The sequence below is a fragment of the Anarrhichthys ocellatus genome, unplaced genomic scaffold (assembly GCF_004355925.1).
Source record: "Anarrhichthys ocellatus isolate YVR2014 unplaced genomic scaffold, GSC_Weel_1.0 scaffold11, whole genome shotgun sequence".
NCBI classification, from domain to species: domain Eukaryota; kingdom Metazoa; phylum Chordata; class Actinopteri; order Perciformes; family Anarhichadidae; genus Anarrhichthys; species Anarrhichthys ocellatus.
Window position 1 is genome coordinate 6,046,945 of NW_022280041.1, and position 24,194 is coordinate 6,071,138.

Consider the following 24,194-nt stretch of genomic DNA (forward strand, 5'->3'; position numbering starts at 1 on the left):
CCCCCCCCCCCCCCCCCCCCCCTGCATCTCTCTCACTCACTCACGCACTTTCTCGCTCTCACATTGCCCGTATTTGGGCATATGGGAGGTGAATGATGAACTCTCCTTGTACATGTTAGCGGCCAGCCTCCATTTCTCTCCCCCACTCTCTCTTTCTCTCTCTCTCTCTCCCCCACTCTCTCTCTCTCTCTCTCTCTCTCTCTCTCTCTCTCTCTCTGTCGCCACGGTTTTATAAACAGGGCAAGAGATGAAATAATAAAAAAGAAAAACATGTCCATGTCACTCAGACAGAAATGCCGACTCAGTTTTCCTGCCTTAAACCATGTTTCTTTCTTTTGTTCTGTCTTCTTGTCTCCCCAGCCAGTGGGGTTTGTCAGCTTTGACAGTCGATCAGAGGCGGAGGCTGCTAAGAATGCCTTGAACGTAAGTGTCATGCCCTCCTCGTGCTCCTCTCAAGCACCGGCTCGGCGCGAGCATATCTTGTGATGACTCGAAAATTGCATCTCTCTCTGCCTCCTGTGCAAATGCATCTGATAACAGGGAAATCCAGACATTTCTACATTTTCTATCGCATGCAAAAAAAAAAGACGAAGAAGGCGGTGAAGACAAACATATCGTGGCTGTTCTAAATACGTGTTTCTGGTTGGATAAATAAAGCCCTTTTTCTTAAAAGCTTTGCCATGGATCCTGCAAGGTCAGGAGGACCATTAGCTCTTCTTCTACATATACATAGCATATATTGATCGAGGGTTTAATTTTAATCTCACTTATTTCAGAATGTAGCTCAGAAGAGAGCCTTGATGAGGCAGAATATGAAAGAGAGCCCATCCTCACAGGGTTTTATTCAGCTCTCTTGAAACAAAGCACAGATAGAGCGTAATGAACACCAGCTCTCGCCCTGCTTTATTTTCCCACTTGTTTTATTTTTAAGGCGTCTAGATACACACCACATCTTTTACCGTAATGCTTCTTAAGTTTTTCTCCATCCCTTCGTCACAAAAAAAAAGATCCGTTTTTTATCATCCTCCTAAAGTGGGACTGTGACAACGCGAGTGGAGTCTGTCAACTTTCATTGAGTTTTTTTGGAGCGCATCAAAGGCAGAGCAGAGAGTTGAAGAAAAGTATAAAAATTATCATCTTATTACGAGCCAACAATAGTCAGACTGTTCCCATAGAATCGCTCTGTGGGGCTGAGAATTGAACAGTGCTCTTGTTTTTCGGGGAAAGCAGCGTCCCGGGGGTCATATGGAGATAAGCCAGATTTTGCAAACATCTATCTGCATATTGAAATATGAGAAAGACAGAGGGAAGGAAGGGGGATTTGTTTTCCCGTCAAAGCGGAACAGATATCTTTTTAAAAACACTTGATTCTCCCAACAACACCATTGCAACAGCTACGATCATCACCGAAAACAAAGCAAGTGCGAAGGAGCCGTAAGACACATTTTAAGGTAGAGATTCGAGATGTGCTCGGGCCTCATTATATCCTTGTACCTTATTATACCTCTGTAGCCTCGACTGGCTGAAGCTGCGAGCGCACTGAGCCAAGGCAATCCTAGTTAATTCCCTCCCCTTCATGAGAAGAGTCATCCCTCGCTTGTTTCAGCTCAGTGTTGCTGGAGCCTGCAGGGACAAGCAGAGAAAACCTTCTCTCTCTCTTTAGCTGCAGAGAACTTTACTCTTTACTACTTTTCTCCTCCATTGATCGGACCGTCTGTGTTTTCCTATATGTTAGAGGGTGCTTACAGTTGCTGGTGAAATTCTTCCAGGCCTTGTCGCTTCCACAGCGGGCAAACAAATAGCTGATTTATTTTTGGATGAAAAAGACCTCAGTTTATGTCACTTTTGTTGTTTTCCCTGAGAAAAAAACCATTTGAACTACTGCACATGCGGAGATGAAACTGTAAGAGAGAAAGCAACCTTTACTTGGCTTTTTTGAAGGCTTTTAGATGTGGCATCTCAAGAATTTGGCAGAGTGTTTTGGCTGGCTTGAAGCGGTGATGCTGACAATATGTCATGACGAATGGCGGATTTGATGTCATGATATTAGGTTACAGTTACAGAGTTCAGTAGGGAGAGAAAAACGAGGGCCTCGTGGCTTGTCTGACCGTGGTGTGAATGACATCCTACGCCAGCCAGCTTTGTGTCATCGGGTTCTGATTTTCATTTGTGGGAGTTACCGGTCATCACTTGCGTCCAACCGGGATAACACTATGATCCACAGTGAGCCTTTCATTACAGCAGGATTCATAGTCTGAGCAACTGAAAATGTCTCCTTGAGACTGAGATTTTGGCGGTTAATTTCATAATAAAATCCTGAAAGATGAAAAGAAGCAAACGTGTCAATGCCAGATATCCGCCAGGTCCCAATGGACATCTAAACAACACACAACAAGACTGAGACTGAAGTGGAAGACATGCATTAGAACTATCTCCACTGAATTAGGTCTAAATGAGTCTGGTTCATCGCTACTCTGAGGCACAAAACTATCAGGTCTAGCAGTTGCTCTTTATTTATAACATCGCCAATTCAGTAGTGAACAAAATAATGAATCTTCTTGTTTAAGCTACAGTTTTTTAAGTTACACTGTTACTAATTACTCTTTAAGCGTCATCATTATGTGTTGAGTTTGAGAATTCCTCCAGGAAAACATGGGATATCTAAGAACAACTCGATAAATATGTTGTTACTCCTCGCAGGAAATTAGTTGATACTCAAATTTGATCAGGTTATAAAACTATTGAAACTTCCGAAAATCATCAAATATATCAATTGAAATACCCAGTGTTAAAGTATACGTTAAAATCATGGTTATCTTTACTGCCAAGAGTTTGATTCTATCTCACAAAAAAATAATCTGATATTCACCTTTTAAACCTTTGTAAGAATAGAAATGATAATAAACAATATAAGTTATATTAAAAAAAACAGAATATATAAAAAAATCTACTCTATTTCAAGAGCATGCATGAACGCTTGCTAAGAAACAATATTTTTGCTAACACATCTTTCCGTTTGATCTCAGGGGGTCCGGTTTGATCCAGAGATCCCCCAGACCCTTCGGCTGGAGTTTGCCAAAGCCAACACCAAGATGGCCAAGAACAAGCTGGTTGGCACCCCCAACCCCCTTCCCTCCCAGCAGAGCCCCGGGCCACAGTTCATCAGCAGAGACCCATGTGAGTACTCCGAACATTTGTCGTCTTACTTTTTGGTCTGTGTTGCTGCTTCCTTGTGGCCATTAGTTTGATATTGTTTGGGGCGACTGGACAGCTGTGAGCCATTATTGGTCATTAGTAGAGAAGTTGTGCTGTGACTATACATGAGAAATGAAGACTCGAGTGCTAAACAGTGAAAAGCTGATTTTTCTTTTGTTGGTGAAGTGTTTTTTTTCCCCTCGTTGAAACCTTGTCATTATGTGAAAACCTGTAACCAAAATTAAATCATCCCCAAATCCTGATGATAAAATAATTGTTTGAAATCAGATTCTATGCCGTAGTGGGTTGACTTGATTAGCATTCTACCCCCTAAACAACTTATTCTCTCCTGCTTGATTAATGACTCATAAACAGTTCATGCTCATTATTTAGCCATTGCTCTAATTATTTAGAATCAAAGCCTTTGAGTATCAGGCGCGGATTGAATATGCCAATGCAGCTCTGTACTTTTCAATTCTCCATTTAGTTAAATATTTTTTCTGAGGGGTTAAAGGATTCTGCAAGAATCAGGCATTGATAGTTGAACATAGGCCAGCTGTGGTTGTACATTCCTCCTAAATGACCAGACCGCTCTTATCTTGGATCTTTTTTTCGCCAGAGATAGAGAGGGTGTGTACTTGGGGGCCTCAGTGGAAAATGGAAGGAAACGATAAATGAAACCATGACGTAATCACCAGGAGAGAAATTGCTGTCATTTCCTGATAAGAGATGTTTAAATCAGCCAGTTTTCTGATCATGTTGTGATTAACACTGAGCAGGAGACACAGAGAGCACAGGGAAAACGCTCCTTAAGATTGTGCGGCTATCTGATGGTTCGCTAATGTTTCTTATGGTTCTGCATTTAAAATGTACACTTACTCTGTACCACTCTGCACCGTCACCTATCTCTTCACTCATGCACTATGCTCCTTTTTTTTCCACTTTCCACTCGACTCGAGTAATTCATCATATCTGGGATGGTTTCCTCTCATTTTATCCTGATTTAAGTCCATTTTAGATTTAAGGGGAGGGTAATTGACTGTTTGGTAATCCCCGCCCTCTCAGCGCGTGTTGCTACGCCTGTTAAGCTTTCCGTTCTTACACGGGACATATGCAGTTTTAGAATAATAATAGAGACAGACTTACCACTCGAAATACTTTTGAAGTAATGTGCCTATGATTTCAAGCAGAAGAACGACGATTGTCGGAGCTGTAGCTAAATAGATAATCAGGCCAATGTAAGTTTCGTGAGTTGGTTCAAAACGCCATCTCCGGCTGATTTAGTAATGTTTCTGACTCATTTCAAAACAAGAATTGGGGTAAAAAGGGGTCTTAGATATGCACTTGATGCTACATACTAGCTTTAGGCAAGGTATTGCGCCAAATAGGCCCACTAATCACCAGTGCATGCACCCTTAGAAGACACGTAGTGTAATGCCAAATTAATAAAAGGCGTTGTTCTTGTATTGCAGTGTAGAGCTAGACAATCCTAGTATTTTTAGTATGATAAGAAAACTATTTAAGATTATGCTTTTTCAAACTGTATGTTTTCCCTTACAGTTATAGAGAAAAGGCAAACGCATGGTTGTCTTTGGTATTGTTGGCTAGGGTTGCTGGAGTGTAATTTTCCCCAAATCCAATGAAAAGCAGTACAGAGCTGCCGAAAATGCCCCAAATCTAATAGCCGCGGTTGCTACTGTAGGTAGTAAGCTAGCTGATGAACATGCTATCGATTGTAGCTCAGGCTTGAGCAGATAAACACATGTTTGAATTCATTCCATACACTTTTGCTTTTTTTGTTTGCAGAAAAAATAAACACTCCATCCTCCAAATAATTCCGCCAAGTAGTATCGCTCTCACTACACCGCTTTGGCATGTTGAGAAACCCCAGGCTTGACAGGTCTGCCATGCCAAGCAATGATTGGACATCGCTGTCTGAGGGTTTAGCAAACGGTCAGTCGGTTTCAGGAAATGAAACGAGAGGAAGCTACTTCGGATAACTCATACCCCCCCCGTAGTCCACCTCCACGACCACCTCCGCCGCCACCGCCGCCTCCACCCTGTCTCTCTAGCCACCCACCCATCCGCTGGCCACTCTCCTCACTCCACTCCTCCTTTTTCTTCTTTCCACAGATGAGCTCACAGTGCCTGGTCTATATCCCAGCAGCCCAGATGTGTGGGCCTCATACCCGCTGTACCCGGCGGAGCTGTCGCAGGCCCTCCCACCCGCTTTCACCTACCCCTCCTCACTCCACGCTCAGGTAACCTGCAAACCCGTCCCCTCCTCCTCCACCATTACCACCATCACCACCACCACCACCTCGACCTCCGCCCCGCACCTCTTCCTGAGCCCACCGCACAAACAACTGCTGCCGTCAGCCCTGAAATCACTCTCTTCTCCATACCACAGACGCACCTCAGAGCACACGCCACCCAGTCTCTGTATTTTGCAGATTTACCGATCTACTGATTAGTTGTCCAGCTCTACTTCTGCTGGTCAAACATGTATTGTTTTGAAGTCAAAGGGGTAGTTCAATGTTCCCTGAGAAAATAGCTATTTGTATAGTTTAAAATGGCACAGGGTTATACAGTGGACGTTGAATTAATGCTGACTGCAACCAATCACTAGCTTTCTGACTCTCACTCATACCGTGTGACTTTATTAATCCCAATTAGTGGCACCATCAGAACAACTAAAAGCTTCAGTGGTTTGAAAGGTGTGCGTCATCATTTGACCATCGCCCACTTCACTAATCAAATCCCCCACTTTTCAACCAACCGTGATCCAGTTTATTGAGACCTTCTAATCTGCACTGCTCCACTGTGAGTTCACATGAGAGTTCCTTATTGATCTCTTGAAATTCCTCTCATGGAGAGTGTTTGGTGCCGGCTGACCCTGATAAGATCTCAGTATTAGACATACTGTTTCTGAATTCTTGTTTGCTGATTGTTTTTTTTGAAGCTTGCAATGATTTCTCAGTACTTAACTTGTTACAGTATCTGGGTTTATTAACGTCTTTTATCTCTGCTAGAGGGTCTATAGATGTCATATATAATGCAGATACTAAGGTTATTTAGGTATAAAGGCCCCCAGCAAAGACTTTAAAGCTCAGATGATGTCGGAATTTGAAATGAGTGCGAGGTGAATCTGCCTAGCTGGCATTTTCTATATGCGTTGGCTATGTGAGCACTGACACACACAACATCCCGACATCTGGCTTTGTGATTTCAAGAGGGGGTTGTGAGTAATGTTTGCATCTTATAAACCCTTCTGACCTTGAGAAGATGCAGATGTCAGACGTAAATATATGTATATTAACAGGTCTTACGGCACACACACACACACACGCACAAGACTAAATGATCAAATCTAATTTGTGGTAACAGGCTCAGCTTTCTAGCTCCCTGGTCAATCAGCTGCTGTCATCTTTTTCAGCAGGAGTACAGTAATGTTATTGGATTGCTCATAAATAGTTTTTATACTTTGAACTAAACATATGAAATACAACGTTTTAATTAATGATCTTAAGAGGTGCTTGTAGCTGGATTTTGTTAGCTTTGGACTGAGCCAGGTGAGCTGTTAACCCTTCTTTCTAGTCTTTATGCTAAGCTAAGCTAACCAGCCGCTGGCAATAATTCCTTTTAAATGTTTTAAAAATGTTACAGGAATAAAAAAAATGTACTTTTACTACGGAAAAGTATTCTGAATTGAATATTACATGTATGTTTGTACAAAGATATATTGTATAGACTAATATATTTGTATATATGTGTGCGTGTGTATTAATGTATGTGTGTTTAGATTCGCTGGCTCCCACCTGCAGATGGAACTCCTCAGGGATGGAAGTCCAGGCAGTTCTGCTGAAGTATGTGTGAGTAACACACACACACACTCACACACACACACGCTCACACACACATGGCCCTACCAATGACCAAGAAGTGCACACGACCAGAGGTGCACATTGCGCCGTGCCATGAAAAACCTTTAGTAAATGTTATGACACTTTGTTTAAACAGGCACAGAGGTATTCCTAAACATATGTTGGGGAATATCACAGGGTGTTACTCTGTGCACGTGGTGTGTGTGTCAAGTGAGCACCCTCTGCTTGCTCTGAAACCTCCGACCAGCTTACCGCCAAACTAACCAAGTAATTAGTCACATTTACTGCTAGTTGATTTCAAATACGGACACAAAACAAATTAGCCTTTTAGAAGTGAATGTGGGACTTTAAAGCCCAGCGGGCCAATGAAACCACAACCGGTCCTCGCACACCATCGTAAGATATGAAAGATGCAATATGAAGGGGAACACTGTTTTCCCCACTCAGGTCACAAGGTACAGAGGGTCGACTTTTCCCATTGATGTGATGCTTGATCTGAGGCATCAAAGGCAGTGCGTCAAACAGAATATACAACGAGCTCCTATTCCAAAGTTTTAATAAAACAGAATGCTAATATCAGCTGCTTTGATAGGTAATGTTATAACCAGTGGTCAAAAGTCACTCAGCACATTTACTCAAGCACTGGGCTTGAGTACTGTTTTGAGGTACTTCCTCTACTTGAGTATTTCTATTTTATGCTACCTTTTTACTTCGCCAACTTGTTATTCAGAAGTACTTTTTACTTCACTACATTGGCATACTATCACCTAATGATGCTGTGATGAACGTGTTCATTTGGAGTCGTGCATCAGGTGAGCTGACCATTCTAAGTCCAATATTTACTCTCAGTTTAGCTCTGTTTTAGTCTTAACTCTAAATACATCTTGATCTTGATATCTTGCTCTTTTAGCTGCTAATAATTAGCTAGTCGCTAACTCTATATCTACCATTTGACGCCGGGTTTATCGGAACGTTTTTCGCTGCAAACAGACACTTGTTGTATCTGGAAACGGTGTTAATGAAAGCGGTAAGAGTGAACCCAAACAGTACATTTGCAGGTGGGAAAAATAAAACGATGAGCTGGAAAATGATCAAATGCTCTGTAGAGCTGAGGGATGATTGATGATGATTATCTGTGAGCCCTTTCACATTGTACGTCATTTCATCCGCCATTAATGTAAAGATATTGACTAGTGCAGCTTTAAATAGAGGATCACAATATTTCTTCCACCACTTCTCATGTACTGATTTCAGAACAAAATCACCTTTTTTTCACTGAATTGTTTCTCCATTAAGATCAAACATGCTGAACTTATTGGTTCCACAGATCTGCCTTCTGGAAGGAGTCCTGATATTCATTGCACTTATGTGAGGGAAAGTTTATTATTGTGCACGCGTAAAAAAACCCCCACTGAATATTGTCCTATGATAATGTTGGTAATGTACAGCAGATATTAGGAAATGTTTGTCATTTTGTCAAACCCTGGCAGGATGAAATACATTTTTTAATTCATAAAACCTTTTTGGCCATTTCCGCATTCTGACAAAGTGCACAGTGGAGAATTATAAAGGCAGAAAGAGACGGAGGATGTGATGCTCCAAGAGGTCGTAAATGTGGAACACGCACCATGATCTGCTGAGGTACCTGGTTATTGCCGGAAGGGCCATTCTTATGAATCTTTATTAAAAAATGATTACCATGGGGCTGTATTTAAAATAAATTGCAGATGAATTCATTTTTACTGGAGCTGCAGACAGGAAGCAGAGCAGTTGGATTCTAATAAGTGCTTAGATAAGTACACGAGGCAACTGTAACCATGCGTGAGCAACACTGCACATGTGCCTCGCTCATCTACCTCAGACAAACTCAACGCCGTCGTGCTCGTAGAAAAACAAACCCACAGAGCACAACAAATCCCCTGCTAGTCTGTGTATCTCTGTTGGCTGACTGGGTCTGTGTGTGTGTGTGTGTGTGTGTGTGTGTGTGTGTGTTTGCACTCGGCGCCAGTCACACTGTCACCAGTAGCCTCCCTCCAACTCTCGGGACAGGAAGAAACATGTTCTCCCGACCCCTTAGGGAGTGAATGGGGAGTGGGTGGCTAGCGTGGAGGCTCATATTCATCAAGCTGTTGATTGCTGCTAGTCCTGTAGTCAACCTTGTAACCCTGCATCTTTGCTGACTTATCTATTTCTAAGCACTAAACAAACTAGAAAATACAAAGCCGTTTGAGTAATTTGATGTTTTGGGGGTTTCCGTCTCTGTCAGGGGGGTAAAAGGAGGAAGGGAGAGGAGGAGGGAGGGGCTTTGAGGAAATAATTACTCCTCTATCAAACCAGGAGGAAGTCATTTGGCCGGTCAGGCTGCCCCAGTGGATATTAGCCCCTCAATGAAACAACAACATCCCCACATCCGGCTCTCAGTGGAGGGTGAAGTGAAGCTGAGACATCCAGCCAGAATACTGTGATAATTAGAGGCCGCTGCAGCAGGTATACACCTAAGCAACACACTCAAATTATGTAGTGTGCAGCGCACAGGCCCGGGCAAAACACACAACAACACGCACACGATCAAAAAGGTTCAGGTCATCCAAATGTTAAAAGAAAAATCTGATTTTTATCTTTAGTTTTTGTTTTAGTTAGTCCAGGTTTGAATATATCTGTCATTGAAGTCTCTGCTGCCATCCCAGTACCATCGAGGTGAGAATCTACCACCAAAAGACTGAGATGTCTCAAAACCTGAACAAGTTCATCCACAACTGAAATATAGATATCATTTCCAAAACACAGACTTCTTGGCATTTGCTAACCATACGATAATGTGTGTCAATCAAGCTAACAAACCTTTGCGGTTGGTAAACAATCCGAGATTGGTCCACAATACACTTTCCATTAGCATGGTCATTTAATGTGAATTACTTTGCATGAGAGCGTGACTTAAAAGTGTGATATAATGGCGGAATCACACTGTGACATTATATCTCCAAAGTAAATATATAGTCAAATCTAATGGTATTCATGGTTCACTGTATCTGTATGGTAACCATAAATCAAGAAGAATTGCTGGTCATTTCCGACAGTCAACTGTCAGTGTTGAGTTAGCCTTGCTGCTCCGTTTGTCCCTGATGTTTTGCAGCTTTGCAAACAAACCGCTTGTGTTTTTTTTGGCCCTTCTGGTCTGCTCAATGGCTGCAGTTGAGTCAGAAACAGAGTTACTTGATGTCTTGATGTGGGGCTGCGACGAGGGTGTTACTTTTTTGTGCAGTGCAATCCGCTATAAGCACAGCGCTTGTGAAACACTTTGAAACAATTTTTAGCTGCACGACAACAAGAATGCACTTGAAACTGAGGTTACAGGGAGAAGCTGCCTGTGTTGCGCCCGCTGTTGTACAATCTGTCCGCTGCGAATGGGTCGTGCGCATTGAAAAAGAGGCAGCGCTTGTGAATTGTTACTCATGCCGAAAACGCGGCGGGGTGACAGCAGACCTCCACAATGGGAATTCAAAGACGCTCCCAGCTCCACAGTCCTGAGAGGCTTGTGGTCGGTCAGTGTTTGTCTCGGCATCTGACGGACTGGGACCACTCACGGTCAGAGTATGTGGCTCGCCTTAGGAAGTCGAACCGTGGGAGACATGAATGTGTGTGTGTGTGTGTGTGTGTGTGTGAACAGCTGAAAGTGAGGAAGTGTTCAGGGGTCTTTAAGTCATCGCTGGTAATGAGTTGTCCTAATCACCTGCCTGTCAACGGGTTTGCCATTTTGAAAAGTTTATTTGCAGCAGTTTCCCCTTCATGCAATTTTGGAGCTGGTCGCTACACACTGTTGACTCTTTAAAAATACATTACATTGTACGTTTTTGTTATTGTAATACCCCGGGAGGCTTAGGCTAGTCATTCATGTGAATGTTTGTGAAGCAGAATTATATCTGACATTCATGCTCCGGCACAGAGCTAGATCCAAAGACAACCTAATAGTGGACATTAATGCCTTGTGAACTGCAGGCAAAGGTAATCCGGATTTTCCATCTGACAAGACATAGTGGGGGAGTGTAGTGTGTATGTGTATCATGCATGCCTGTGTTTAAGCCTGAGAGAGACATGTGTGTGTGCGTGTGTGCGTGTGTGTGTGTGTGTGTGTGTGTCTGGCTGTCTGCCCTGAGGAGCTTTTTGGCCAATAGCCCGACAAAACCAATGGTTCCTGTACAAAGTTGGACTAACTCCCACTGGAGAGTTGAGGGCCAGCTGGGGCCCCTTCTAATAAGGAAGTGGGACTTTATTCCTTCACCCCCCTACTGACACATAACACACACACACGCACATGAACACACACACATAGTATAGCAACACTGTGGCCTTGTCCCTGCACTGGGTCTCAGGAGCTAGATACATGTCAGCAGCTGCATTCATCACCACCCAGCTCCAGCAGCTATTGCTGGTATGTGAGAAACACAGCCAGGGCCTAAAGGCTTTTCTCCAGATTAAAGGGGCTTCAGATGTGGCTCTTTTTCATGGCCGCGCTGCACAGGTAGAGATCTTAAAGGGGCCATACGAGTGTTAGTACGAAGTTTCAGCTAATGAATTACAAATTGAGTGCGCTTTGCATTTTCCCGGGCCATTCTTGAACATGGGCTCTTCAGTTTTACATTTTCTCGTTGTGTTCGTCACACACTTCGAGGCAGTTTTCGGTTTGACTTGTTTTCCTCATGACATGAAAATTGGTGAGAAGACTCTTGAAACACACTTGTGTTGTGTAATCCATCATCATGTACGCAATTGATACCAATATGATAGTGTGTCAATATAATGTCAGTAGTATCCAAAAAATGACGATATAAAGAAAAGCTTTAGAATTTTCTGAAGGGAGATTTTACTGATATTTTATAGCTGTCACGCAAATGTGCATTTTCACAAATCCGCTTCTTTCTGAAAATCACACAAGCGCTGTATCTGTTAATATGTTGAATTTAAACTATAGTTCAATAGTTGAAGCATTTGTTAACGGTATACCAACATCTGTAGCAGGAGTATTTCCAAATAGAAAAGATAAATACCATCCAATGGGGCTTTTCACAACCTGGCAACCATATATTTCATATATACAGTATATATATAAAAAAAAAAATATATATATATATACAAATATATATATTTTATATAATAGTTAAGTGTGCTATAAGGGATTTGTAGTAAATGGGTTGAACTAGACTACAGACCGTGGAGCAAAGAACTCTCAAATGTTGGATATACAACATCTCTCTTCATCTGCAGCATGAGATCAATGATCACTGATAACGCACACATGGAACAGTTGCTACATGAAGCCTAGCTGAAAACAAAAAAAAAAGGAAACAGTGCACACATTCATAAGAAACCGAGTCACCTCCCACATTGTCAAACACTACTTGTTTACCTATCCCACATTATGCGCCTGGGCCGAGTTATTGAATGTAACACATTAAGCTCGCGAATCACTAAACCGTTCCCTAATCCGCACAGACATGTTCAATGATCAACCCAATCTTTAACCTTGGCGTCTCAGCCAGAACAAATAGGGTGGTCTGGAAGTATGCGCCGCATTAGCTTAGCCAAGCGGCTGTATAGCGCATCGATTCCCTCATCCTTGATTGAACGCGCAACAGGGAATTAGCCAGGCCAGCCGTGCCCCTTCCAAAAAACGCACTGTTCTCTGATCGGGGGAACAGTTCCCAACCCGTCCCCCCGTCATTGCCTGCAACAGCCTGTCTCTCTGTTTCTTTCTCTTAAGGTCATGTTTCGTTTACTAATTGTTTATTGTTCCAAAGAGTCCCCCTCTCCCCGAACCCAAGTTACCACGGGCCTCCAAGACATGTCTATTTTTGGTGATACATCTGGGGTGGGTGCAGGGGGGTCGGAGGGTTGACCTTTCTCTTCGGTCTGCTGGTGTTGCGGATAGTGGAGTTGTGGTGGAAAGGGATCATGGGAGATATGGATATTAGGCAGCAGTTCAACATAAGTATTCAAGACTATAGTCAGCTAACATCCTGTTTGTCACAGTTGGACTTTGAGCTTGAAAGAATTTGCAAAACGGTCTTTCTAAAAGGGGGGTACTCCCCCTGGTTAGAGTGTGAGAAAAGAGTTTTATAATGTCTGCTGGCCGTTTACCAGACAGAGAGCATCTAATGAAAGCTCAAGTTGCATTGTGGGAAGTGTAGCAATGCAGTGTTTTTGGAGCTCATGTTAGGACTCAATATCATGATATTGGTTCTTCTTTGATTTTGGACATTCTTTTTTCCCCTCTTTTGAGTCCCCCAACTATAAGGAAGTGTAATGCTAAATTGGTGGACTGACCCTTTAAAGCTACACACAGCTGTACTTTGCCATAACAGTGATGAAGAAGCTTTACATCATGAGTTTGTGTCTCGTTTGAGTGCAGCTCTTGAGCTTGAAGGATTTGGCAAAAGCTGGTGCAGGTTGCATTGTATTACCCTGTCTTTTGAAAGTATTCATCCCTTAAAATATCCTGAATATATAGTGGTCAAATACAATAACATAGTTTTTAAACAATTCACGTTGAATCAACACAACAAGAACACTCCGCTAGAAGTCAGGATGCTGTTGCAGCTTGTTCGCTTCGGTAAAACTCCGCCTTCTTTTGTGTCCTCAGGTTCCTGATGTGTGATGGTGGCCGTGGCCGGCTGTGACGGGCGTTGCTGATTGCCTCTCGTATCCAATTAGAAAGCAGGAGGACTGACCTGACTCCAGCTCACGGAGCAGCGTACCGTCGGTGAGTTTTACAGCTCGGACTTTAATGACCGTTGATCCCAACAAGCGCGGACAAGAGGTGTAAATCTCACCTCGCCTCTCACTTCTGGCACGGTGTCTGATATGAAATTGTAGATTTGGCTGTGAAAGCCCAGGTTTATTGTTTTGGTGGGGGTGAGGTGGGATTGTATTGCACTGCCAAAGACATGTGCGGGAATACACAGCGGGCACCAAGCCATATTGACAGCGTGTCATCTTTCATCTGTGTATGTTTCAGAAAATGTTTTGAAAACAAACCCACGATCACAGCATTATAAATGTGTCGGGGATGAAAGCGTGTATGGTCTTGGCTTCTGGAAGGCAAGCGCGAGACAATTTGAGGGGAAAACAAGAAACGCGTTCAGTGTGTGTGTGCGTTAGTGTTTGTGTGTCTACCTATGGTGCGCGTGATTTTATGGCCGTGCAGATGTGTTTGTGTCGTGCAACAGTTCCCGCACGATCCCCTGTGTTTTCATTAGTGTACAAGGTTCGTGTGCGATGACCATGGAAACCTCACCTCGTTCCCTGTGTCTCTCTCCGTCTCTCTCTTAGGCAGCAGCGGCCTCAGGACATTCTAGACCCCAGCCTCCATCACACATCGAACCCCCCCTCCTCCCCCCCTAAGTCCTTCCAACTCTTTTTTATACTGTTACATACTCAAGATTTACCGGCAGCGCTTTGGCTACACCTCCTCTGACACCTCCATGCACCGGGCGTGCACGACAAAGGCGCACACACACACACCCTTTGTTAACCAGTCGACTGCATCGCCTGCCTAACGGTAGCAGGTCTCTTGCTGTGCATTCTGTATATGCAAGTGTAAAGGCAGCCCACCAGAGGAGTGCAAACACATTTGATGCAGTCACTGCGCAAAGGCCAGACGTATAGAAGTGTGTCTAAAGCGCTGCCGGGTAATGTTATTATATGACTATAATTATTACTATTCTGTATATCATTCATATTAATGTTATTATGATTATTAAATACATGTTGAAGCATGACTTTGCAACAAAAAAAAGTGAGAAAAAAAACAATGCTGTACATTTCTAGATATTTTAAAGAAATACAAAAAAGTATTTTTGTAATCAAGACTGTTTGAAATGGTTCTGTTTGATTGGTTCATGATGTGATAAAAGTGTGTGAGAAACTTCCACACATTTTTTTTTTTCTTTTCGCCCTTCCTGTTTTGTGCCATTATAAAATGGTAAGTCGCCCTGCTATACCAAAGCAGTCCCGTGGGTTTGCTCTTGTCTTTTCTACATACTGTGTGGTTTTAGGGTTGCTCATGTGTGTGTGTCTTTGTGTGATGTCTTTACCTGATGAAGCAAACATATTAGTCCTTTGTCTGATGTGCTTTGGTTGCAGCCAATGTGTGGAAAAACACACCTGATCCCGCTCGTCATGTCGCAGTTCGAGGTAATCAGATGTGTTAAAAAAAAAGAGGCATTGACAGGAATGAGCCATCGCCGGTGAAGGTAGAGTTACCCCATAGACTGCAAAACATGGCAAACTGAGCCCTGCTATAATAAGGAATTTGCTCCTTCATTGTGTAGCAGGAGGACAGCGGCACAGTATCCAGAAACAAAAGACCAAAGGCATTTTATTTTACACTGGAGAGCTATCTAGGCTAGTGGAATTATTCCGTTTTTGACTGCTTTGTAGTCCTCAGTCTGATTTCTTATGAAATGTGACTTTATTTTTGCTGCAAGTCTCTTTTGGTGTCACTCCAAAGAGCCACTCTGCATCTGAAAGGATATTCACTTTAAGCAATTTGTCTCTTTTGTCTATTTTTAGGGAGCCAACGTGATTCAACTTGCTTTTGTAAATTTACATAGTGATGATTGGAGTGTGTAGAAAAAAAACAAAAATCTTTTGTAATCGTGTGTATTCTGGGCCCGCAATAACGTCTTTTGCTGTTTGACATATCATCGAGTGATCATATTCCTGTGACATTTTGACGCCAAAATCCTCATTCATGTCGCATTCGTACGAAAACAAACGGTGACTCTTGTACTTTTTCTGATGAGGCCAAGTCACATTTCAGTGACGTGACGATCAAAAAACGGAAAAACTGCAAGAAAAACAAACTTCCCTGCAATGTTTAGCCCAGGTGTGTACAATCATATTGGAGTGGTTGAATCATATAGTCAGTGTTTGTAATGAATAATAATAATAATAATAATATGCACATCATGTCAACTGATTTTCTGGAGCAGTTTTTGCTTTTACAGACATTTTTTAAAGCCAAGTGTGGCAGCAAATTTATTAGAACAAGTATTTATAAGATGTGTGTGTGTGTGTGCGTGTGTGTTTTTATGGGTATTATGTTTTTAAGGTTAGAAGATGCCCATCATATAATTCATTGTAAGTATTATTGTAAGTTTAATTGTATATTCATTTGGTAATTTTCTAGAGCTTCTTTTTGTGTTTGTATCTGATATATGAATACGGTTTTACCTGCATAATTCACTGTGAAATCCAGAGAGGAACTTTGAACGAATGGATCTTTTTGTGTTTTGCCAGCAGTACGGTACCGAAGTTCCTGGAAATTGATATGGTGATCCCTCCCTTTGTCAATGGTTTCAGTATACCATGTGCATACCTGTGTGTTCTGTGCATGTTCACGGCATGTGCGTGTTCTTCTTTTCTTTTTCCTAATGCATACAGTACTGTTGATATTTATGTACTTTAGCCGCTGTGAGGAGAAACTGTATTTCAGTGAATTGCAGAGGGTTTGTTTGTTTGAAACCAAAAAAAAAAAAAAAGGTGATCAAAATGAGTTTTTATGAAAATGTTAAATGAAGACATTTCAGGCCGTCTGCCATTAAAGATTAACGTCATCCCTGCAGTCGTTATTACATTATTTCATCTTTATGAATGTGATTGGGATAGTGCCTCGTGAGGTTTGTTTTAAGTTTGGGGGTTTTTTGTGTTTTTTTAAACCAAACCAAACTGACAAACAGCTCTTAAAAAAAATATCAAATGAGCTAAAAACATAAATCATTACATCATCAAATCTTTTATCAGTTACATAAATACTCAAAGACTAAACAGAAATATCAGTATAATTATTTAACCTCCAATCCGTAGAAAGTGTGTGTGCGTGCGTGCGTGTGTGTGTGCGTGCCATCAGTGGACCAATTGAAAAGAGTGTGAGCTAAGTAGAAGTCGCAGTTTAATGATTTGATTTATGCCATCAACTTATTAAAGGTGAAAAAGCTTTCCTCTTTTTTTTTCCACCAACCGATTGATTCCTTTTGGCAGTCTTGTCTCTCCATATTCTAAGAGAATTAATATTTCCATTTTTCACATTTTGACTGCACTTACAACTTGCCTTTTTTTACTCACAAAGAAATCCACCTGCGTAAGGCTCCTCTTCCTTTCCCTCACACTTGTCATTGGATAACACCTCCCCCACATCAAAAACATGATGTGGGATCCTATAAAGTGGTTTGTGTACCAGGGGAGCTGGAGCCCTCTCGCTGCCCTCTATAAGAATAGCCCGCCTAACCCATAAGCTGGCTACTCCTGAGACAGAGGCCACAGCCAATTTCAGGAACTGTCTTTGCGGCCTCAGCTCTCTTCTGTCTGCTCGGTCACACCGGGTGGCATGCAGCGGCTTCTCACATGACACGCGCTCCAGTCCGTGCCCGGAGGGGCTACACGCAGGGTGTCAAGAGTGGAGTAAAGTGGGGGATAAAAGCGCCTGTGTGAGCATGCGTGGGGGGGGGGGGGGGCGAGGGGACATATAGATGAATATCTGCATCGCATGCGGACGCCTCAACTGGCAACACTTTGTAATGGTGTTACTCCCTTTGACGAGTCCATTAAAGAGGTGTTTCTGTCCCGTTTCAACCGTCCTCTTCCAGCCGTGGCGTGCCAGACTAAATGTCCTTGCTGAAATGTGTCTGTTTTTGCTCGGCACTGAACGATCGAGGCCTGTATTTTGTATTCATTTCCCTATCTACTGTGTTGCTTTGCCCACTGCGGTGAAACATTGACCACCGCTTACCGGCATAGGCACGGTGTGCTATCATACATTGCTGTTACACACGGTGCCGTGATTCATTCAACGCTCTAGTTCCAAAACTTTTTGAAGCAAACGTCTACTTGTGACCTTTTGTCGCAATTTAATCTTACATGTTGTCAGCAGTTCAACCAATGAGAGATTTCCCCTCTTCAAATTAAAAGTCACACCGCTCAGCCTCCCTGGGGCAGTGTATTCTAAAGTGCTGCAAAGGAGGCTCCGACTGATTGTAGAACCTCAGATCCAGGAGGAGCAAAGCGGATCCCGGCCTGGCCGCGGACAGCGGACCAGCTCTTTATCCTGGCAGGGCTGTTGGGGTCATGGGGGTCATCCAGTCTTCTGTTTTTGTGGACTTGGAAAAGGCTTACAGCTGTGTGAGTCCTATGGGGGGGGGGGGGGGGTACGGCGATCCACCCGGTCCTTTTATAGCCAAAGTGAGAGCTGTGACCTGAAACTCCTCAAAAAAGCAGAATGCCTTTTTTTGGCTCACTTTCGACATGTTGAGAACCATTGAGAAACAACCGAAATGCTCCCAACCTCGGATCTTGCACCTTGATTGTTTTACCTATAATATATCTAGATTATCTAACATTATCAAGACATTGTAACAGCAGCATTTTCATAGTTGCATAGGAGGAAGTGACCTCAGTGAACAGTTTGGTCATTATTTTCTTGAACTTAAATTCATCATCGTCATACTTACCGTACTTATCATAATAATAACACTTCCGTATTCCCACGGTTGGTAAAAGTCGCTTCTGAGCATGTACAACGGCATAAATCCGAAATAATGCCCGCAAGTCTCAAGGCATTGTGAAAAGGTTCACAGAGTGTGCAGCACTGACTAACTGGTGACTCATCTGTCTGCACAGTCATTGTCTAAACAGTGATTGGCCATAAGGGGGGGGTTCTGTCTTCCTGGAAAGCTTTCCCAACCAAAAGCCCCGACACTCCCCACCGCGCTGTTGGTGTCCTTTCTGATCGTTACAGTTTTCAGATGAGCTGACGACTTGAGAGTGAGTCAGTGAATTTGATTTCACAGCAGGTGTGGGGGGGTGATGGAGTGTTTTCTCCCTCTACTGTCCTCTCTGCGCTCCCCTCGTTCTCACTCTCAGTCTTTTCTCTGTCCACCTCTCACTGTTTTTCCTCCTCCTCCTCCTCCTCCTCCTCCTCTTCCTTGCTCATCCACGGCTTCTATCTCCCTTGAGTGGGCCCCTGCTCCCTCGGTCTCACAGCAATCAAAACACTGAGGGCTAACGCTCCCGCAACTTCCCTGTTTCTCACTGATTTCATGTTGCTCCAGTCTACTCCTTGGATAAGTACATAGAGATATTGTTTTCATAATCTGAGTAGAGATCCAATAATTATGTAGTGTGTGTGTGTGTGTGTGTGTGTGTGTGTGTGCGTGTGTCTGCCTGTACAAATAGGGTGTGTGTCATATGATAACTTGACTGAGGATGACATCATAGAACAACCAAAGGCCCTTTCTCTCAGAAAATAAAGGCTTCGACAGCGCCACCCAAAGGTTATGAAGACACATTACAGGAATCAGCTACAGTACACGGGACACTGTTCCCATAATGAGTGCTGAGAGAAGTATTTAGATCCTTTACTTTGGTAAAAGTGGCAATACCGCAATGTACAATATACCATTACAGGTCGAGGTTCTGCATTCAAAACACTTCAACTGCTGTTTACACTCGTGGTGTGTTTAAACTATAGGAACCTATTTGATACATTTAATCCACTTTAAGTGTAAAATCTATGTGGAAGAAGAAGTGTTCACGTAATTTACTGAAGTAGAAGTAACTATTTCTGTATGTAAAATCCTAATCTGAAACAATATAGTAACTATACATGTGAGATAAATGTACAACCCTATATAATGTAAAAAATTGTCCTTTAGTACAGTACTTGAGTAAATGTACTTAACAGTAACTACCAGTGTAATATAAATGTGGTGGAGTAAAAAGAACACTGTACATCCTGATGTTAGTAATCATCTGTATACATTAAATGTACTGTATGCATGTGAATTCTTCAAAGATGGGCTGAATGTATACCAAAGCACATCTGGTATTAACTGGAAGACTGGACACAACTACAGTCTTGCTGAGATGGAAAGCATAAGAGTCAGAGACCCACCAACCCATTTCTCCTTGCACTAAAATCTGCAGGCTCACAGCATCTGAGGGGTCTCAGAGGACTCCACTCCCCCGTGGTGGATTCAGGGGTGAACCGGTGTTCAAAGCAGCCCCGCCTCTACCAGATTAGCCCTGTGCGCGGTGGGTTTATACCTCCATGAAAGACAGTGACACTCAGGCCTCAGTGGGGGGGGGGGGGTGTCGATTGATGCTAGATGTCATCTCAGGCTGTCCAGGTTTAGATGGGCCTCCGTGGGGATGACACCTTTCCTTTTTAGTAGTTATCAAATGTGCTTGGAAGATATCTTCTGGTCTATTTTAAATCCTGCAATGGTTTTCATGAATCCAGCAAAAGAAGACACACAGCAGGGCCAAATGATATTTGGTTAAAACTATTGAGGAGCACTTACCCATTTGATCAAGTATTACTCCAAACCCCAGTATCCCAAGATTTACCCCAAGCAGCAGAGTCTCTCCATCAAGCAGCACCTTTATCTATTTGTTTTCCTAAAACTACTCAACGCTAATCCAAAAGAGTTTTAAAAACATTTTAAATCACATTTACAACTTTCATTCTGTGCTGAAGTATCTAATGGATCGACTCTAAAGTAAAAGTAGAAACATGTCGCCCTCTTGTGGTCAGAGATGCTCAATGCATATACTTTTATTTTCCTCTCACCATTGCAAAGAAAGAAACATGTTCTTCATCGTCATCATGTGAGGAATCCTCATGTCCCTAGCACCCAAAGGCCAGCACATGACAGCACAAGACCCTGCTGCAGGCTATGTAGGAGGGACTTTAAAGCGGCATCTGTAACGCCGAGGTAATGTTATCCTTCCCTTAATCAAGACAAGAACTATGAACTTATTATGCTCGTAAAATGTCATCACAAGACGGGATTTTTGATCTTAATCACTTGATAAAAGTTGACTTGGAGGCAACATGACCTGTAAGTTTGTAGACCTTTGGCGCAACAGTTAAACTTGAATAATTCATTCATTCATTAAAGGGCCAGTGTGTTTGGGGGACCTATTGGCAGCAATGGTCTATAATATCCATAACTATGTTTTCATTAATGTATAATCACCTGAACCTAAGAATCGTACCTTCATAAGCTCAGAATGAGCCCTTCATATCTACAAAGGGAGCAGGTCCTCTTCATGGAGCCCGCCATGTTGCAACAGCAATGTTTCTACTGTAGATCAGGACAAATTAAATCAAACACTGGGTCTTGGGAGGGCCTTTTGGTATGTTTACGTTACCTGAAGGCCATGAGAGTTCTCCGACACGCTTGAGAAACCACGGTAAAACCCCGAATTGCGTTGCTCCTGAAGAAGGCGTGCGAAGGTCCTGAAAGATACCACCATTTTGCACTCGGTGGCCCACGTTACCTCGGTCTTGGAAAGTGGAGGGCGGGGTATTCAGTTGGTTGCAATCTGAAACTGCAGCACTAGATGCCTCTAAATCCTACACACTGCCTCTTTAAAAAACTTGAAAATAACACCAAGACACAAGTGATTCATGAAAATTGTTTAATTGTTACAGACAATACAATATATAAGAACCATTAATACATTATGTCATGGTGTACTGCTTCCCATCACAAGGATGCAGTCCAGTGTGGGATTAGATGGGGTTGTTTTGATGCAGTTAAAAGCACGGTGAAGTCAAGTTTAAGTAGCTGTGGTCCATCCTTACTCCAGCTGGAACTAATCATGCTGATATTTATGGCATTTTTTCGCCCAGATTTTGAGGTATTCATGTCTAAGATTCATGCGTCCACCCTAACACCGTAGAGGTGGAAGAATTTCCTTTGGTATTGCTCACAGTGTTGAAAATTACATTTCAACAGTAGCATGCATCTCCAGAAACAAAGCACCGGTTGCCTTGGATAATCCACAAACACAAGGACGGCTTTCATTGGAACTACATCGTACCAATGAAGTAGTTCCCTCTGGAAACTGTTGGCAACGTGCTCTGTGGATTATCATGAGTAACTGGGTCATGGCTTCTGAAAAGACAAAAGCCGCTGTTGAATTTTTTTTTTAAATGACACCTTTCAATGCAGGGAGAAACACAAACAAAATTCCGTTCTCCTCTTTTGTAGTAGGGTGGCAATATACATCTCAGAGACAATTATATAAAAATATTGGCAGAGAAAAACCCAAAAACCCAAACTATCTGCATGGCTAGATACCACAAGAGACTTTGGCCACTTCTGGCAGACTGGTTGCTAAGATTAAGGCACATTCCACTGACATGGTGACGGATTTTCTGTTATACTCTCCTTTAGGCGTCGTCATCCCTCACACTGAATACTTCAGTTGATTATCTGATTTTGTCCACCTGCCTGCCCAGCTGCATGTAGTTAAGTAGGATATCGTCAAGTCGAACAATCATTACCTGTTTATTTTTCTAGGTTCGCTTCAAGCCATTTCGTTTTCCAGACATTTTTACATCGCTACTTACAGTGGGACGCTTCGGAAAGCTATTCCTCTCTCAGCACTCTGGAAAATGTTACCACATTTGTGAGGTGTCTGACGTAGAACACACTTGACTTAGCCATGTCTCATTGTTAGAAAAAACAACAATACAGATCTATGTGTCATCTAGATAAAAATAAAAAATATGAACTTAAGACACAAGGTTACTGCTTCTTGAAAATCCTCTTGGCATCCACTCCCTCATAGTTGTAACTCTGCATGGGGTAAAAACAAAAAAAAAGAGAGGCGTGTTAGTTTATGGAAAGAAAACAAATGAGCATATTGCATATTATTGATGAAATACATCTTGATCTACTGACCTGTACGAGCTCTCCTCCCACCAGAGCCCTAGTGGTGGTCAGGACCTTGCTGTTGTCTTTCCTGGTGAATTTGCCTTTCAGCATGTCACCCTCCATCTCCCACGTACCCTGGTTAAAAATATACATAGAAGCTCTTTGGTGCTCTTCTTATGTTCTGTTACTTTTGTGTATATTTGTATTATCATTGGTAACACCTGCTGCTGTTGGTTTTATAATGTCCGAAACCACTTTAGTTCACTCACTGAGACTTCAGTGCCGTCGGCCAGGCTGTAGTCGAACGGGACGCCCAGGGTGAAGTCGATGTCTTTAGTGCGGAAGGTGCTGGACTCTTTGATGTGGAAGTTGTCCCCGGTCTGCTCGATGGTCATCTTCAGGTTGTCGTGCTCTGCCAGCTTTCGCTTCATGATATTAATACCTTAAACAGAAAAGAAATATAACATGTAGCTGGATTTCTTCAATTACGGGATGAAATGAAGATTATTTATTGAAAGTAAATAGTAAAAGATATTTTTTTATATGGACCCACGTGTCTGAAATAAAGTCAAATTGAATTTAATCGTAAATGACAATTTATCTCAGACTCAATTTGTTTTAGAAGTTTTCACTCGTCCGCTTTCCAAATCTATTGGAGTGTGTCCAAGTCCAAAGAAAGATCTTTATTTAGCTATTGCTATTATTATGGGTAGCACCATAAACACCTCACGCTTGTCAACACCTCACTGCTCGGTGTAATACTCACACAGCGATGTCAAACTACATGGAAACACACGACACGGTGACATGCATTGCTCTCATGAATTAGATCAGAAGGCCGGACTCAGCAGAAAAATGGAGCTGAAGTACAGCATGACTTCGGTGACCCATTCAGGCTCTCTCTCACACACACACACACACACACGCACACACACACTCACCCATTTGCTCCATGAACTTGTCATAGTTGTCGCTGCGGTCGACCTTCCAGGTTCCGTTGAACGTCATGGCTGCAGGCTCGCTGTGGGTTGAAGGCAGCTGGTGATGAAGCACAGGCAGACCGTGGGATTGCGAATGCCCGTTGGCCTCCCTTTATATACACCCCTCCCTTCTCCCTCCCAGACCCCCCCCCCCTCCCCGAGCTGGCATGGAAGATGCTCTTCTTTATCTCACAGATTATCTGTCTGCTGATGTGGCCTTTTACAGACTGTGTCAAACGCAGGACGATTGCCGCACGACCTCGAGGATATACTGATAAATAACTTCTCTCAGTTAGTCTGGCGCAGTTAAACACTGTGGCACTGTTCTGCAGGAGAGGTGGAGGGGGGGGAATTGAGTGGGCTGCTTTAACGGCTGCCCTTGGCAGTGACCCAACTGAGCCCCTTTCTGTGCC

At 42.8% G+C, this 24,194-nt stretch overlaps 2 protein-coding genes across 4 annotated transcripts in view; one reads left to right on the forward strand and one right to left on the reverse strand.

Moving 5' to 3' along the window:
• LOC116385404 (RNA-binding protein with multiple splicing-like) overlaps positions 1-16,701 on the forward strand; it is a 32,260-nt gene extending 15,559 nt beyond the window's left edge. The window contains exons 4-9 of one of the 3 annotated variants that reach the window (XM_031850837.1): positions 361-423; positions 3,027-3,177; positions 5,329-5,456; positions 6,998-7,061; positions 13,717-13,836; positions 14,406-16,701. In XM_031850837.1, coding sequence (XP_031706697.1) covers positions 361-423; positions 3,027-3,177; positions 5,329-5,456; positions 6,998-7,060 — 405 coding nt within the window. In that variant the 3' untranslated portion in view covers position 7,061; positions 13,717-13,836; positions 14,406-16,701. Of the gene's footprint in view, positions 1-360; positions 424-3,026; positions 3,178-5,328; positions 5,457-6,997; positions 7,068-13,716; positions 13,837-14,405 lie in introns of all 3 variants that reach the window. The other 2 variants (XM_031850835.1, XM_031850836.1) reach the window with 2 other exon arrangements.
• A 4,845-nt stretch (positions 16,702-21,546) lies between these two features.
• LOC116385520 (fatty acid-binding protein, intestinal-like) lies at positions 21,547-23,938 on the reverse strand. Its single transcript, XM_031851046.1, has 4 exons — positions 23,743-23,938; positions 23,071-23,243; positions 22,829-22,936; positions 21,547-22,723 (listed from the first exon to the last, which is right to left on the reverse strand). The coding sequence occupies exons 1-4, from the start codon at positions 23,807-23,809 to the stop codon at positions 22,673-22,675; spliced, it is 399 nt and encodes a 132-aa protein (XP_031706906.1). The 5' UTR covers positions 23,810-23,938; the 3' UTR covers positions 21,547-22,672.
• Positions 23,939-24,194: the final 256 nt, after the last annotated feature.

Coding starts and splice junctions, on each gene's coding strand:
- LOC116385520 (XM_031851046.1), bottom strand. CDS start 23,809: ATGACGTTCAACGGAACCTGGAAGGTCGACCGCAGCGACAACTATGAC. Junction 22,937..23,070: donor CCGACGGCACTGAAGTCTCA/GTGAGTGAACTA, acceptor ATTTTTAACCAG/GGTACGTGGGAGATGGAGGG. Junction 22,724..22,828: donor TGGGAGGAGAGCTCGTACAG/GTCAGTAGATCA, acceptor TACCCCATGCAG/AGTTACAACTATGAGGGAGT.